Consider the following 15,333-nt stretch of genomic DNA (forward strand, 5'->3'; position numbering starts at 1 on the left):
AGACGCTTTACATCCCAGAGTTATCATGATTGATGTGTCGAGAACGCCAGAGTTCTCCAACTGTGGGACCATGAATTTAGACTCAATGGACACAAGCGCTGACCAAGACCTGAGCTCTGCAGCAGGAAGCAGGAGCAGGCAGAGGTCTCACTCCTATTACAGCCCAGAGGACGCCAAGAACTACGGCCTGCAGACACACACAGAGGAGAGCTTCCTGAGGCCTCGCTCCAGGTATGTGTTCTGCTCCAGACTAAAGGCTTTCCTCTTTGCAGTGTTACTTGTTCTCGTGTCCAGATTTGTTACTGGCCAGGAATTAATTATGTCAGATGGCTATTGTAGGTGAATTTTGTTTTTTACTGCAGCCGGCAGGAGGGGGGTAATATTCAGAGAAAAAACTCAGTTTTTTTTTTTTTCAGAGTTTTTTTCTTGCAAATTTTTGAGTTTTTTGCTGAGATTAAAGTCAGAAATTTGCAAGAAAAAATGTTTTGTCTCACAATTGTCTTATTCTTTTCTCTTGCAAATTTCTGAGTTTTTTTTCTCACAAATTCCAAAATTTCACCTACAAAGGCCCTAATACTCTTCCATACATCATAACTCATAGGTATGTAGATGTACTATGTTAAGTTAAGCTGTAACAAATTTGGATGACAGAACCTTCACGAAACAAAGAAAGGGATTGAAAAGAAGCAAGAATCTGATACTGAACCAACTGGTCTCCAGGTCCTTTTACAGTTATGAGACGTCAGAGCTTCACTCCGACGACGCAGAGCAAAACATCAGCAGGTCCAACGGCCAGCAGCCGAGGGCCAGCTCCCTGCTGCGGTACGAGGCGACCAAAAAGGACAAGAGGGAAGGGGATGGGGTGATGACTCGGCTCACCTCCAAGAAGTCCAAGTCAAAATCCAACAGGCACTCGCCCTCCAGAGAACTCAACGGTAATGATTTTTGAAAATTTCAGACTATGTTTACTCTGTCGGAAAGAGGAACTACTCATGCACAATGTATTCAGCATGCTACTACTTCCAGTTAAAACACAACCGCTACTCTCTCTGTGTTCAGGCAGTAAAGGCAGCCTGAAGTCAGTGTCCATGATAACCATCTCTGAGTCCGACAACTGGGAGATCAGCTCCAGCTCAGGCATGAAGTATGGGCAGTTTGTGGACTGGGAGAAGATTGACCCCGAGGCGGCGGAGAGATACCAGCGGTTCCTGAAGAGCGATCACCAGGAGATGAAGACGATGGGCCGCGAGGGTTTCTGGGCCACGCCCCACACGCTGAGGGCCAAGGCTTACTATCACATCATCCATGGCATCTATTCCAGGTGAAGATCCGTGTCAAGTCACTTTGAATTGAATCTCATCACAATTTGAAAAATCTGTCGAAAAATCTGTAGTTCATTTGTTGAGGAATGGACATGATCCTTCTGAAGACTTCACTGAACTTTCACTGTAAATTTGACAAAAATCCACTTAATCAAATGATCTGAATGTGAATTGAACTCTGCAGCAGGTCCGCCGCTCCAGACAGAGACGTCTACTACGATGTTGCCAAGAAGCTCTTTGGAGAACAGAAAATCAGCACCCACCTCGTCCCGGAATACATGGAGGGTGGAGAAATACCCAGGTACTGCCTGTGGGACTGTTTTTCATATATCCTGTATCACATGCCATATGGAAAACTAGAAATAATATGGAGGTACCCTGAAAAAATGACATTGTAACTGCTTCAGTGTATGTGACTATACTGGCCAGTGAAATCTTAGAAGTTTAATAGGCCTATACTGTTAGGTCAGAATTGATCAGTATGATGGAAAATGATGGGAAAATAAGGTCAAGGTCAAATGGCAAGAGTTCTCTGTTGTAGCCCCAATTTGTACTGATTTGGACTGATAAGACAGGTGTATTTTTACATCAAAATCTTGCCTAGTGCAGCTTGAAGAATAGAAAATGTGTTATTTCAGTGAGTATATGATGCACTAGATTGCAGCATGAGTGAGATATTGCTTCCTCTTCCCATATCCAGGTACTGTCTCAACAAAGCCGGCCTGAACTCCGTCAGAAAGATCCTTCTTTGCCTCAGCAAGTACTTCCCAGACATGAACTTCTGCCCCATCCTGCCTGCCCTGGTCTCCCTCATCCTCCACTTCAGCGAGGATGAGGCAGAGTGTTTCCACAGCGTCAGCCGGCTGATTTCCTACGAAGACCCCAGCAAGCGGTACATCGACCAGACCTTCCTTACCTACCGCGCCTCCTGCATGACCTTCGGAGACCTGGCTAACAAGTACTGCCGCGGCATCCGCAAGCTGATCGCCAGCTCTCACCAGAACCTGTTTGAGTTCTACTCCGACTGGATCATGTGGATCTTTGCTGACCTTCCGTTCACCTACGCCATTCGAGTGCTGGATGTCTACCTGTCGGAGGGCTACAAGGTCCTCTACAGGTTCGTTGTATAATGTTTCATTGATCCTCGTCGGGAATTTTTTGCTTGATCTTTGGGCACTAGGTCAAGCATTTGCACATGTAAACAAAAACTCTATGAATGTATAATATCTTATGAAATTATCATCACTTATGCAAGTTTCTACGGAAGAGTATTAGGGCCATTGTAGGTGAAATGAGTGAGAAATTAGCGAGAAAAAACCCCCTCAGAAATCTGTGAGAAAAAACTCGCAATTTCTGAGATTAAAGTCAGAAATTTCATTTATTGAAAAAACTGAGAAATTCTATTTTTTTCTTACAAATTTCTGCATGTTTTTCTTGCAAATTTCGGAGTGTTTTTTCTCACAAATTTTGAACTTTAATCTCAGAATTTCTGAATTTTTTTCGGCGAGTATTACACCTCCCCCTCGGCTGCGATAAAAACAAAAATTCATCCACAATGGCCCTAACACTCTTCCATAAGTTTCACATGAATGAGAGACAACACAATAAAAGCATTGAACAATGCTCCTCTTTAGGGTGGCCCTGGCTCTGCTCAGCCTCTACAAGGTATCTGTGTCATCGCGGGTGTCAGATGTGGAGGACTTCAGAAGAGACATGAAGAGCTTTGTGCAGAACGTAGCGCGCCACTGCACCGCCGAGAAGCTTCTGGAGAGGGCCTTCATCATTCAGATGGCCACGCGGAGAGAGCTTAACCTCCTCTTCAACGCCAATAAGAGCTCGCTCATGCAAAAAGGCGTCAACATCCACCAGAAGAGGTGGGTGAGAAGGGACAATGTTACAAAGCAGTCAGTGAGAGGCACTTTTGTAGGCAAAACTGGGCCTAAGGTGGTGTATATGGGCAGCTTCACCTGCTCCAGGGGGGTGGAACTGTAATTTGGACACACTCCCTTGAAGCCTGTGTACCTTGTGCTTTTCATAAGGAATGTCAAAGTTGTGAACAGTAGGCTGTCAGGCTATGTGTGGATGTTATTACTGAAAAAAAGAATTCACATTTCTCCTATCTGAACCCATATTCTCATATCATAGCTGTTGTTTGATGTTCCTCCAGGCAGTCGGTCCAGACGGTGGACTTCAGCACCTTCAGCTCCAGCGTTGTGACGGGGACAGAGATGAGAGTCGTCTGGGCCTGGATACCTGAGCGCTTTGCCCTTTTCAGCCCCATCAGGCTGTTCAGTACGGCTGAACATGGCAGAAGCCTGGCTTCGTAAGTAACCGTTTTTCAGTACTTTCAGCAAATTCCACTGAGAAAGCATCTGTGGCACTTAAAGCTAATGAGATGTTACCTTGCAGGCATGAATTATGGCTATAGATATTGTTTCCTCCATATATTCAAATCCTCCATATCTTTCAATCTGGTTGTTCTTACTTGCCTTTCTAAAATGAGGCCAGCTCTACGGATCAATAACCGCTTAACAACAAGACAGCATCTCCCAGCAGTGAAAAACTGACCCTCAGGTTCAGTTACATAACAGAGAGAGAGACAGTGTTTTCACTATCAACATGTTTGCTTTGAGTCTCACAGCCAACTGACATGCAGTTCATTGGTGGGAGGTGTTGTTTATGTAGAGAAATATCTCAAGTTGAAATTTGAAACTCCCAACAAAGGTCATTTAGTTGTTTTTTGTTTATCTTGTAACACATTCAGCCAAACAGCAGAGCTCCATATAGAAAGTGTTCTTTCCAAAAATGGAGAGAACGCTAGGAATTCTGATCATTACTGACAACTGTTTATTCTCCAAGTATATAACTATAAAAAGAGTCAATTCTAGTGTCTCTTTTTTCCCTGACTTGCCCTGATCTTAAATAAATGTCTCTGCAGCAGCTCTTAGACTTGATCCTGACCAAGTTTTGATCCTGACCAGTGTTTGACCCGATTCCTCTTAGTGAGATACAAAAGAGATGATGCAGAGTTTTCTCATCAAATAATACGACATTGTCTGGCTGATGTCAATTTGTGGCATGTTAATAATGTATCACATGGGTATGTTTTTCTCATAAAGATTCTACTCTCATGTGGAGGGACACGAACCAGCAGTCTTAATTCTCAAAACTATGGATGAAGAGGTAATGTTAAATCACAAATTTGAATAATGGGATGCATTTGATTACTGCTGCTAACCAGTTGGGTGCTTTCCCTCTTGATTACACCTCAAACTTCTCCTTGCATGATGTTGATGATGATAAGTGTGTATAATAATTTCTGTACAGTAGTGAAATATTTTTGGTTCCCCATTTCACAGGTGTGCGGTGCCTTCCTGTCAACAGATATGATAGAAAGAAGAAAGCATGACTCGGAGGGACTCACTTATTTTGGAACTGGGGAGAGTTTTGTTTTCACGGTGAGAAATATTCTGTCCCTCATCAGTAAGGGCTTTCCTTCAACTCTGATCAGTCACATTCAAATTTGCTGAAACATGCTTCAAGTCAGTTGATTCCTTATCATTCACTATGCACTGCTAAACACTGGAATGCAGTGTTTGTGTTGCGCATTTTGCACATTTGAACCCCAGGATGACTAGATGTCACTGTGGAGCCAGTTTAAGAGGATTCCCAATAAAACTGCAATGACCCTCAAACAAGAAATCCTCTTATTCTTTCAGCTGCGGCCCAGCATGGAGCGCTACCAGCAGCCGATGGTGAACATCATGACCAGGACAGCTTCCCCTCAGCAGGCCCGTGCCTCCCAGCTGTCCGGCGCTGATGACTCCACGGCAGTCGGAGCCGCCGCCAACGCCACCCTGACCTGTCCGGCTGGGACCCCGCAGGACCCCAGCTACCTGACCATCCCCTTCACTGCCCCCTCAGAGGAGCCCATGTCTGCCAAAGAACCCAAGAGGCCTAAAGAACAAGGAGCCTCCAGGTTCATAGCGGGCAATGACAGTCGGCTCGTTATCGGTAAGTGAACATAGCGTGATGTAAGCCAGAGATTGTTTACTGGGTCATTTGTATAGAGGCGTGCAGTCTATAATGGGTGCTATGGAATAGAATAGAATAGAATAGAATAGAGGACAAAGACTGCTCATATAACCATGAGTTTGTGAGGCTGGTGTTTTTTCAGAACTACACGCTCTGTTACTTATTCTTAGTAGTGATGTCAGCAGGCAGGGGGAGTGTTGACAGTATGCATGCAGTGCTGACATGACGTCTTTACAGCGGCTGTGATGATGCGTGTCTTCCCTCAGGTGGCGACGGAGGCCACGCTCTCTGCCTGCAGGAGGACCTGGAGGGAGGACACACTGAGCCCTGTGACACGTTCAAGAGCGTCCCGCTCTGCAAGGGGCAGTTCAAGATCCAGTCCCTGGAAGTATGGGGCGTCCAGAACTCCATTTCCTTCTCTCACTGCTTCTCCTCCTCTCAGTAAAGGAGACAACTTGGTAGTCAAGGTTGAATCCGTTTTTCTTGATATCGATTCCTTGGACTTGATTTTTTGTGTAATTTTCAAATATTTATTGTCCGAAATGCACATTATGCACGTTATAGAGCACTTGAGTGAGATTTTACTTGTTGACTTGTTAGATGAATCCATCTTTTCTTATATAAGGAAAAATTCTTGATATAAAATGTAGAGAATGCAAGTTTTTTAATGATTTATTTTCAATTTTCTTTCTTCTATTTTCTTATGACATTTTGCAATTCATCAGCATTTGATAATTAAAATAATTAAACTGCATGCACCATCATATCATGATCATTGCAGGTATATCTTCTTGTCTAATAATGTATCCCCTATTCAGATCAACTTTACATCTTTTACTGTAGCCTATGTGCAACGGGGGCAAAAGCAAAATGAGTTTCCAGATTGCAAAATGATATTTGATATAGCTGAACCCTTTGAACCCCTGAAGAACACACATCATGTCAAAGTCATTGAATTCACTCTCACTCTCTGAGTTCACCATCTGGATAATGTAATCACTCCTATTATGTAAATGATGCGTGCGTGCGTCTGTGTGTGTGCTTATGGTGTGTGCTAGCTGTTCAACTCTGCTGTGGTTTTTAAATAGACTATAGTTTGTTGAATATGTCTACCCAGACATCTGTGTTACTATTAAGAAATAGCTGACCCAATGTTTCGTGTGTGTGTGTGTGTGTGTGTGTGTGTGTGTGTGTGTGTGTGTGTAGGCGTGCTCGCTCGAGCGAATGTGCACGCGCTCGCAATTTGACCCAAATTAGACAGTTATTTTCACTTGCCCCAGAGACACAGGCGATGGGGACCTACCTTAAATAGATTCCCGACCCATTTTGGGTCCCTGGTTTATGAAACCCTTGCTGCCTTAAAGTGCTGTCGGAAATATTGCAATTTCGACGTTGAACTGGTAAATACGGGTAAATACAACTGGGAAAGTCTGCATTTTTCATGATACATGACATACATACATGACATTTAGTGTAGAGTATGGAAACCGTGTCAAGGTATAAGTAATTTATTTTATTATTGTAAATTATTGTTTGGTATCCGATGTAAATAATTAGTATTGTTATACGTTTCTATGTTCACTCATCGTTTAACTTTTAGTTGTCACACATTTTTGTTTTTAATAAAAGTCACTTACATGCCTGATGCACAATTGTTTCCTCTTCACTCTGCTGCTGCAGCACAAAGTAGCTCTGTGCCGCTTGATGTCTGAAATAAAACAACATCCAAAAAAACTACTTTTGTTATTATTTCCAACCACAAGCACTTAAATGCGCCGACAGGTTATATGTACCCGGCGAGCTTACGAGCAGCACCTGAAGGCAGCATCTATGGTCCAGGAGGCCAGACTGCGATGCACCGCTGCCCGACAAACACTGGAAGGAGAACGAACATCGATGTGACTCCTATAGCCCGGTTAGCACGCTGCGACTTGCCAGCTTTACAGGTACGATAATGATTATACGAAAATAAGTAACGCTGTGGAAAAAAGATGATGCTGTCTTCGCTTTTAAGGATTATTAGCTACAAAGGTGGAATTCAACCGCTTCCCCCATCGGTAACATAGAAGCTAAGCTAGCTAGCACATTAGCTAAGTTAGCTAGGTGTGTGTGTTTTCACTGTTTGTGTGTATGTGCGCGCGCGCGCGCGTGTGTTCCTCTGCTAAACATAATTATTGAGCTTCAATTTGTAAAGTCATATCTGCAACGCAACCTAGCTAACCTTAATTTAGCCACAATACGTTCCGGGAGAGATCATTCAGTTAAATTCAGTTAAAATCTGTCAGTTTATGTTGCCTTTCTTATCAACAAACGATGCATATCTAGTAAAAATAATTATTTCTTAATGCTTAGGAGCCACTCTAAAATTCGGCATTGGTCCCATACACCGAATTGCAACTTTTAGCATTAGTCCCACAGTCCCCTTGCACCAAAATAAACCATGGTGGGCGAAAACAGGCTGCGCGGACCGAATAACAAACTCAGACTTTATTGAAATAAAGTGCTGCTTGGTGGATGGTTCAAATGCCCAGCACACCAGAAGACCCTAATGATTTGTAAAATGATTAAATTTAGCTTATACCAGGAAACGTTATATGCGTTTGCCGATAAGTAAGACAACACCAAACTGTTGAGAAAGTGGAACGTATCAGGGCAGACCTTAACTTGGGCTGGTTTGAAGAGCTCTGCTGCTAACGTTAGCAGAGGAAAATAACTGCAGATTATTTAAAGCTAATGCAGAAAGTAGTGACTATTTGGGACGGCTATGGGATTCAGTCCGTGTCCTGTGGCAAGGAAGACTTCTGTTTGAGGCACAAGTTTGAAGCCAGCCAGCTAGATAGCTAACATTAGCCGTTTTGTTTGTTAGCTTTTAATAACAGTGATGTTAGTGCTATCAAACAGATTGTCATGATGATGAAAATATCCGAGAATAGTAACGTAAATGAGTATGAATTGATGGAAGCAAACGTTAAGTTACTCGAAAAGTTGTAACTTCGCGTAAAACCTCCTTGGTCACTGCAGGAGCAACCTGAGGTCTCACTCAGTTAAGACTGTACATGTTATTCCTTCGACCTCACAACTCTGTCACCAATCTGAGGTGCCACACCTGTATGCTGCCTGTGAACTCTAATAATGTTTTTTGACTGTTTTCATCCTAAGTGGTTTTTTTAGTTGTGCTATCAGTTTAAAATGTACCCCTATATTGAGAATATTTTACTCCTTCTCCAGTTTGTCCTTAATGGAGTTTATGGGTCTGACAGACCTCAGATTGGTGTGACTCTCATCTCACTGGCAGTAGTGAATCTTTTTTTTTCCTAGTATGTACTGAGCAGCAATAGTGCATAGAATTGAACTGAATGCTGAAATGCAGCAGTAATCCTTTTACAAGGATACTTCCAGTTATTTTCAACCTGGTCCTTGTTTTCCTAGATTTAGCCATCGTGCCGATTGATTCTAATTCTATGTACCTCTAGTTTGCAGGGAGCGCTGCTCTCCAATACGATCTGACTGGGCCAGTAGAAACTCAAAACAGTTGAACCCATTAGAGATGCTCATGCACCCAAGTTGAAAGGTTTAAAATTGAGTTGGGAAAACAATATATGTGAAGATATTTCTGAAGACACATGGAAGAATCTAATAGTCATGTGGTATAAATGCTCTTGGGAAGCACAGTCACAACTTATCTTGTTTAAAATTTTAAATAGATGTTACTGGACTCCCAGTAACTTGTCAAAACTTAAGTTGAGAAATAGTGACACCTGATGTGATAAAGAAACGGGTACATTAGATAATAGATAGATAATAGATAGATAATAGGTTGTCTAAATACCAAAGACTGTGGTGTAGAATGGCCACGACAACAGGATGTAGAATTGCATTAAGACATTGGAAGTCACCCACTGTTATTACCTTTGATGAATGGATGGAACTAATGTTTCGCATGGCATCATATGAAAGGGTGACTTATAGAGTTGCAGGGAGAGAGGATATTTTTACCACGGTGTGGGGTTACTTTTTGATGACAACTGAAAGGACCAAGAACTAAATAAGGCTTTATCCTTCTTATAATGCAAGTGGTTACTGTGATGTATAGGATCTGATCACGTGGTATTTTTATTTTATTTTTTTTAAATTTAATTTAATTTTTTTGGTTTTTCTTTTGCTCATTTGTTCTATCATGACAAAATATACAGTACAAAGTTGATATAACGATAGTGGCGATGTGGCATTAATGTTTTGTATTCGTTTGTTTTTATGTCGTTTTTCTTTAAGAAAAATGATGTAAATCTGTATGATGGTGGATGGTTTATACCATGTAAGGACTGTACTATATTGTAAGATTTACGCAAAACAAGACTAGGAAGTAAAACAGAGATAAAATCAAAGGCAAAGGGCAGAAAATAAGAGTTTGTTGCTTCAACTTGAAAATGTTCACGTGTTTAACTAGTTGGAACACCCACATCCAAAATCATTTGTATTTGTGAATTTAAAATCAACCATGAATGAATTGCAACAGATATTGCTCGCTTTTTATAAGTTGATTGTATTAGTATGAATATAACTGAAATATCGGGTGTAGGCAGGTCTCATTGCAGAGTGTTATTGTGTTGAAAAGGACATGTTTTGGGTGCTTTTGGGTTCCACTGTCTGAGTTTCCATGGGAAAATAAGGCCCAGGTTGAAAATAATCTTTAACTTTATCCTTTAACACGTCATTCTTCTGTGTCTTTCCTTAACTACATAATCTTCATGTATTTCACTCTTCTACTTCATGGCATCAGCTCCTAGTCAAGTCAAGACAAATTTATTTATATAGCACATTTCATACGCCAAGCGTAGACTCAATGTGCTTCAGGATAAAAAGCAACAAATGGACAAAGAACATAACAAAATGATGGTAAGCATATCAAATACACACACACACACACACACACACACACACACACACACAGTTAACCACATCCTTTTCAGCTAACCCAAGGCTTGTGAAAAAAGATATGTTTTAGGTCTGCTTTTAAAAGAAGACGCTGTTGTAGTAGACCTTAGTTCATACGGTAGAGAATTCCAGAGAGTGGGACCATAATGGCTGAAGGCACCTCCTAGTCCTGAAATGATGCATAATTCAACTTCTAATGCTAAGTTACCCATTCTAAATCCTCTCACCATGTTACCCCTGTCTTAAAAGAGCACCACTGAATTACTGTTCCACACTACTAACGTGTTTCCAATTCCCCTGTGTGTGTGTGTGTGTGTGTGTGTGTGTGTGTGTGTGTGTGTGTGTGTGTGTAAATAGGCTACAGTCAAAGAATCATGGGCCCAGACACTGCATCTGTCCTTAAAACAGAATCCTCGGAGGAAAGTAAGTGTTGATGCTTCTTTGTATTTTATGTCTGGGTGATAAGTCATTTGCCTTTTCCTAGCTTTATTAAGCCTGCTGTATGGCCAATCCATGCATGCCTTGTTATGCATATAATTGGGGTTGGGCAACTGATGGTGAGCCATGACATTTTGCATTTACCTTTTAGGCATTTAGCTGAGACTCTTATCCAGAGAACGGCAACATTACAAGCAGCCAGGAGAGCCAGGGTCAGAGCCATAACGCCTTTTAAAATTTCCTATAACCATATTATGATCATGTACGAGAGAAGTGCTCAGAAAATAAATAATGAGAGCTAAGGAGAGATAGGAGGGATTTGTGGAGGAATTAGTGAGGAGTGGAGAAGTTGGAAAACATTCAGTGGGGAGAAAGTGACATGAGGCAGCTCTGGATGGGTTTTCAGCCTACGGTGGAAGATGAGGAATGACTCTGCTGTTCTGACTGTAGTGGGAAGGTCACTCCAACATCGGGGAGCCAGGAGGGTAAAGAGTCGAGACCAGGTTGAGGAATGTAGTGTCAGAATGCAGCGTACAGGCTGGTGTGTAAGACCACGGGAGGCAGGCTAGGAAGGAGTTGCAGTAGTTCAGATGGGAGGTGACTAAAGCTAGGATCACACCAAGGTTCTTGGCAGCCTGGGTTGTAATGGAAATCAGAACTCAATTCATGACGTGGTACCGATTCAAAGAAGGTATATGATGTATGATTTTTAACTATGGGAATGCACATTTCATCTGTGACAACGTTGACAGCAATTGATGCAGACATGGTAGAGTAGTAGTAGTGTTACATAATGGTATCCGCTTCTTTACAGAAAGTATTGTCAGCCTGCTCATCTGCGGTAAAGATGAACTAACTGAACTTTGCCTTTCTAAGCGTTGCCTTAGAAATAAGCCTCCACCTCAGCACCTCAAGGTTGCTAAGAGATGTCAATTAAAATGCACTGCTGCCAGGTGCAGGTTGAGTGAGCTACCCTCCTCCATAGAGCATTTACAAGTAGTATTGAGAAAAACGTTGGCCTGTTTAACAGCAAATTTCTAAATGCATGATTTTTGTGAGCTTTTTGGCCTTTATTATCCCCTTTAACAACCTTTTATGGCTTGGTACATCATGTAGGAACACAAAAAATCATCATTCACTTAACAGGGTCTTGGAAGAATGGTCTTATGTTAGTCAAACATGGAGTAGAGTTAAATGTTTGTTTGCATTAAGTTCGCAGACAGTATGAACCATGTTGAGCAATAAAGTAATGAAACGGACTGAAGCCCAAATGTTTGTCCCACTGGACTCCACACTTGTATTCTCACCTTACAGCCCTGGTCTCGTCCTGGTCCAAGATAGAATTCTGCACACTTAATTCAGAGAAAGATGGGTAATCTTTTTTAGGTCATGTACCCATATCAATTCTCCATGCTTTTCAGTGGTGCAAGGACAGGTCATGGATATTGTTTGGATATTTAAGATGAGAGAAAATTACCACTAACCCTAAGTAGGTCAAGTTGTAGACTTAGGCTTTCACTAACTCTGTTCTCTCTACCCCAGGGGTTCCCAAACTTTTTTTATATCAGGGATCCCCAAATAGATACACAGCGAGGTCAGTCTGAGGAAAAATGTTAGATGTGCTTTACTAATGAATTGTCTGTCTATACTCTAAGGGATGTGATATTAGTAAGGAGAATGAAGCCTATGACTACAGTCATTCTTACACATTCTCTCATGCTAATATCTAATTAATTAAGTAATTGTGAAATTAAACTACTCCTTATTTTATTGCGGACACCCTGAAAAGCCATCAAGGAACCCCAAAAGCCTTGCCACTTGAGTTTCCTCTGTGTGCTCACTTTATTTGAATCACAATATAGTATTATCAAGCCATTGGTAGTAGCTTATCATTATGTTCTGCATATTAGCCATACCTTTCACTCAAATCATTCAATAAAGACTTGCAGTGGCACATTTAGTTGCATTCAGCTAATTTTCTTGGATCTGATTGTTTCTCAGGTACTGGCGAAGTTGTTGTGAAGGTTATCTCGGACTCAGACTCTAATGATGTCCCAACTCCCTCTGCATCTGAGAACCCGAAACAGCCAGAGAGCAGCATTTCAGACAGGTGCTACCCCTGCTCCGTCTGTGGTAAGATATTTGACAGACCATCGAAGCTGGAGAGGCACAAACCGGTGCACACAAGGAAGCCCAAGACCCTGCATCAGTGTGACCATTGTGACAAGAGTTTCACACAACCGGAGAAGCTGATCCGACACCAGAACAACCACAATAGGACTAACAAGCACCCCTGTCCCGACTGCGGGAAAGTGTTCAACAGGCCGTCAAAGCTAGAGAGGCACAAGCGCACGCACTCAAAGAAGCCCAAGGTGCCCCATCAGTGTTCGTACTGCATGAAGACGTTCAGCAAACTGAACAAACTCGTCCGCCACGAGCGGATGCACACCGGGGAGAAGCCTTTCCCCTGCTCGGTCTGCGGCAAGCGATTCTCCGACTCGGGTCACTGCAAGGCGCACGAGAAGACGCACGACGAGCAGCCGGAAAAGCCCCACTGCTGCGCGGACTGCGGCATGTGCTTCTTCAAAGCGTCGGAGCTCCGGCGGCACTTCCGCTCGCACACGGGGGAGAAACCTTTCAGCTGCACCCTGTGCGACAGCTGCTTCTCCCGCTCGGAGGGGCTCAAGAGGCACATGCGGAGCCACACCGGGGAAAGACCGTACAAATGCCTCGTCTGCGGGAAAGGGTTCTATTCCCGACAGGATTTGAACATTCACGGCCTGACCCACTCGGGAGAGAAACCGCACCTCTGCCCGGTGTGCGGTAAAGGCTTCTCGCAGCTGGGCAACATGAAAGAACACGAACAGAATGTCCACGTTAAGTCGGAGAAGTATATCTGCAACGAGTGCGGGGCGACTTTCACACGGTACAAGTCGCTGACAAAGCATCAGCGCACCCACACGGGAGAAAGACCCTACCTGTGCCTCACCTGTGGTCGCAGGTTTTCGTGGAGCCACTCTCTTAGCAGACACCGGAGGACGCACACACACAGACAGATGTCTATGGACACATCCAAAGACTTGTTAAGTTTCGAAGGGCCCTCTGAGAGTTCCAGTTGTTGAAAACTAGAGACTAAATCCTATGGGAAGTGATGATAACATTTCATCTTTTACTGAAGCAAAAGTCAAGATAAGATTCACTCATTGTTTTGCATTAAGGTCAGGACTAATCTGAAGCTGAGTGACTTTTCACCTTGCTGTTTGCTTTGTTCATTGTAAACAAAATATTTGTGAAGAAATGAATGATTAGTACAGGGCTCCAGACTAACCTTGTCCTTCATCAACATTTTTAGTTATTGGCACCAGCAGACAATATTGTGGCATCAATATTTTGGTCCAGAGATTGCTTCACACCCAGTAATTAATATGCTGTCTCTTGAAATGTGTCAGCTATTAAAATGAATGTGGTGCCTTGAATATGTTGTTGTGCTGTATCAATTGGATAAACATAGATCATGTACTCCAGTAAATATTGAATTAGGTTATGTTGGACAGCTCTGTTCACATTCTCTATACCAGATTTTGGCTTGCTATTAGAGCTGAAGAGTTTAAAACTAATATTGTGATGTGAATTCACTCATTTGTTTTTACCCAAAATGTCTATCCCAGACAACCAAAGGAGAGTTGGCCTGCCTTATGACAGACCTGAAAAATTTACTTCACATGCAACCAAACAACAACAGGTGAAGTGTCATAGTCAGCATCGTTTCACCCACTCCAATCATGCGGAACCTCAACCCTCCCCTCCACGCACTTTTTCATTACATTCGGACCATGCATGCATAGGCTATCGTTTGAACTACACCAAAGTGAAATATATTTAAGTAAATGATTTCTGCATTGGGTTAATCTTAATCTTAATTTTATTGGTTTATTGGAATTTTAGTTCAGGCTAGCAAATACTAGCTTGAATGCATGATCTGGGCAAATTGTATACATCAGAAAACCATTACCTACTGAGAGCAGCCAATGAGCAGAGTGACAGCAGTTATGAATGGGATAGAGAGGAATGGACCTCTGCCTTTCTAAAATGGACTAGCCTTAATCATAAATAGCCTATGTTCTTTAATTGCTTTGTAAAACACAAAACATAGCCTTAGTATTTTTTCCTCCCCTTGGGAAATTATGAACCAGAATTTCAGAGGCTTGATTGGATTTTGCCACTGGCACTGGTGTGATTGGTGTGAAGAAAGAAATTCAATGGCACTGCTGGAAAAATCACAAATACGACCAAATGGAGGCACTCTGGAGCCCTGTCAGTAGCAAGTTGCTTTACTGCATATGGAGCAGTATAAAATTAGCTACCATTCCAGTTTTCATGTTTGTAATGGTTCAAGTGAATGTGGGACTGTCTGGGGTCCTTAATTTTTTTTTTCCAATTGATATTTTGTAGACAGACAGTTATGAATGCAACTATATGATTTGATGCTATTGTTTAAATGGACTCAACAATACACAGTGGTAGTTTTTATTCTTTCATTTTTTTTTTTAATATACCGAGCTGTATACCACATACAAGGGTATAATTATTTAACCCATTGGTT

General features: G+C 42.3%; 2 protein-coding genes across 3 annotated transcripts; both read left to right on the forward strand.

Moving 5' to 3' along the window:
* LOC139929604 (TBC1 domain family member 24-like) lies at positions 1 to 7,091 on the forward strand. Of its 2 annotated transcripts, XR_013504313.1 has the most exons (12): positions 1 to 231; positions 721 to 935; positions 1,060 to 1,321; positions 1,507 to 1,623; positions 2,023 to 2,439; positions 2,957 to 3,196; positions 3,490 to 3,645; positions 4,442 to 4,505; positions 4,682 to 4,780; positions 5,042 to 5,336; positions 5,624 to 6,533; positions 6,564 to 7,091. XR_013504313.1 is itself a non-coding variant. In XM_071922554.2 (11 exons), the coding sequence occupies exons 1-11, from the start codon at positions 26 to 28 to the stop codon at positions 5,800 to 5,802; spliced, it is 2,250 nt and encodes a 749-aa protein (XP_071778655.2). In that variant the 5' UTR covers positions 1 to 25; the 3' UTR covers positions 5,803 to 7,091. The 2 variants fall into 2 exon arrangements, 1 of the variants encoding a protein (XP_071778655.2); XM_071922554.2 differs by having other exon boundaries at positions 5,624 to 7,091.
* Positions 7,092 to 7,177: 86 nt separating this feature from the next.
* Positions 7,178 to 14,120, forward strand: LOC139929619 (uncharacterized). Its single transcript, XM_071922568.2, has 3 exons — positions 7,178 to 7,303; positions 10,650 to 10,715; positions 12,732 to 14,120. Exons 2-3 carry the CDS (start codon positions 10,667 to 10,669, stop codon positions 13,850 to 13,852), a joined length of 1,170 nt encoding a protein of 389 aa, XP_071778669.1. The 5' UTR covers positions 7,178 to 7,303; positions 10,650 to 10,666; the 3' UTR covers positions 13,853 to 14,120.
* Positions 14,121 to 15,333: the final 1,213 nt, after the last annotated feature.

This window comes from Centroberyx gerrardi, chromosome 3, assembly GCF_048128805.1.
Source record: "Centroberyx gerrardi isolate f3 chromosome 3, fCenGer3.hap1.cur.20231027, whole genome shotgun sequence".
NCBI lineage: Eukaryota > Metazoa > Chordata > Actinopteri > Beryciformes > Berycidae > Centroberyx > Centroberyx gerrardi.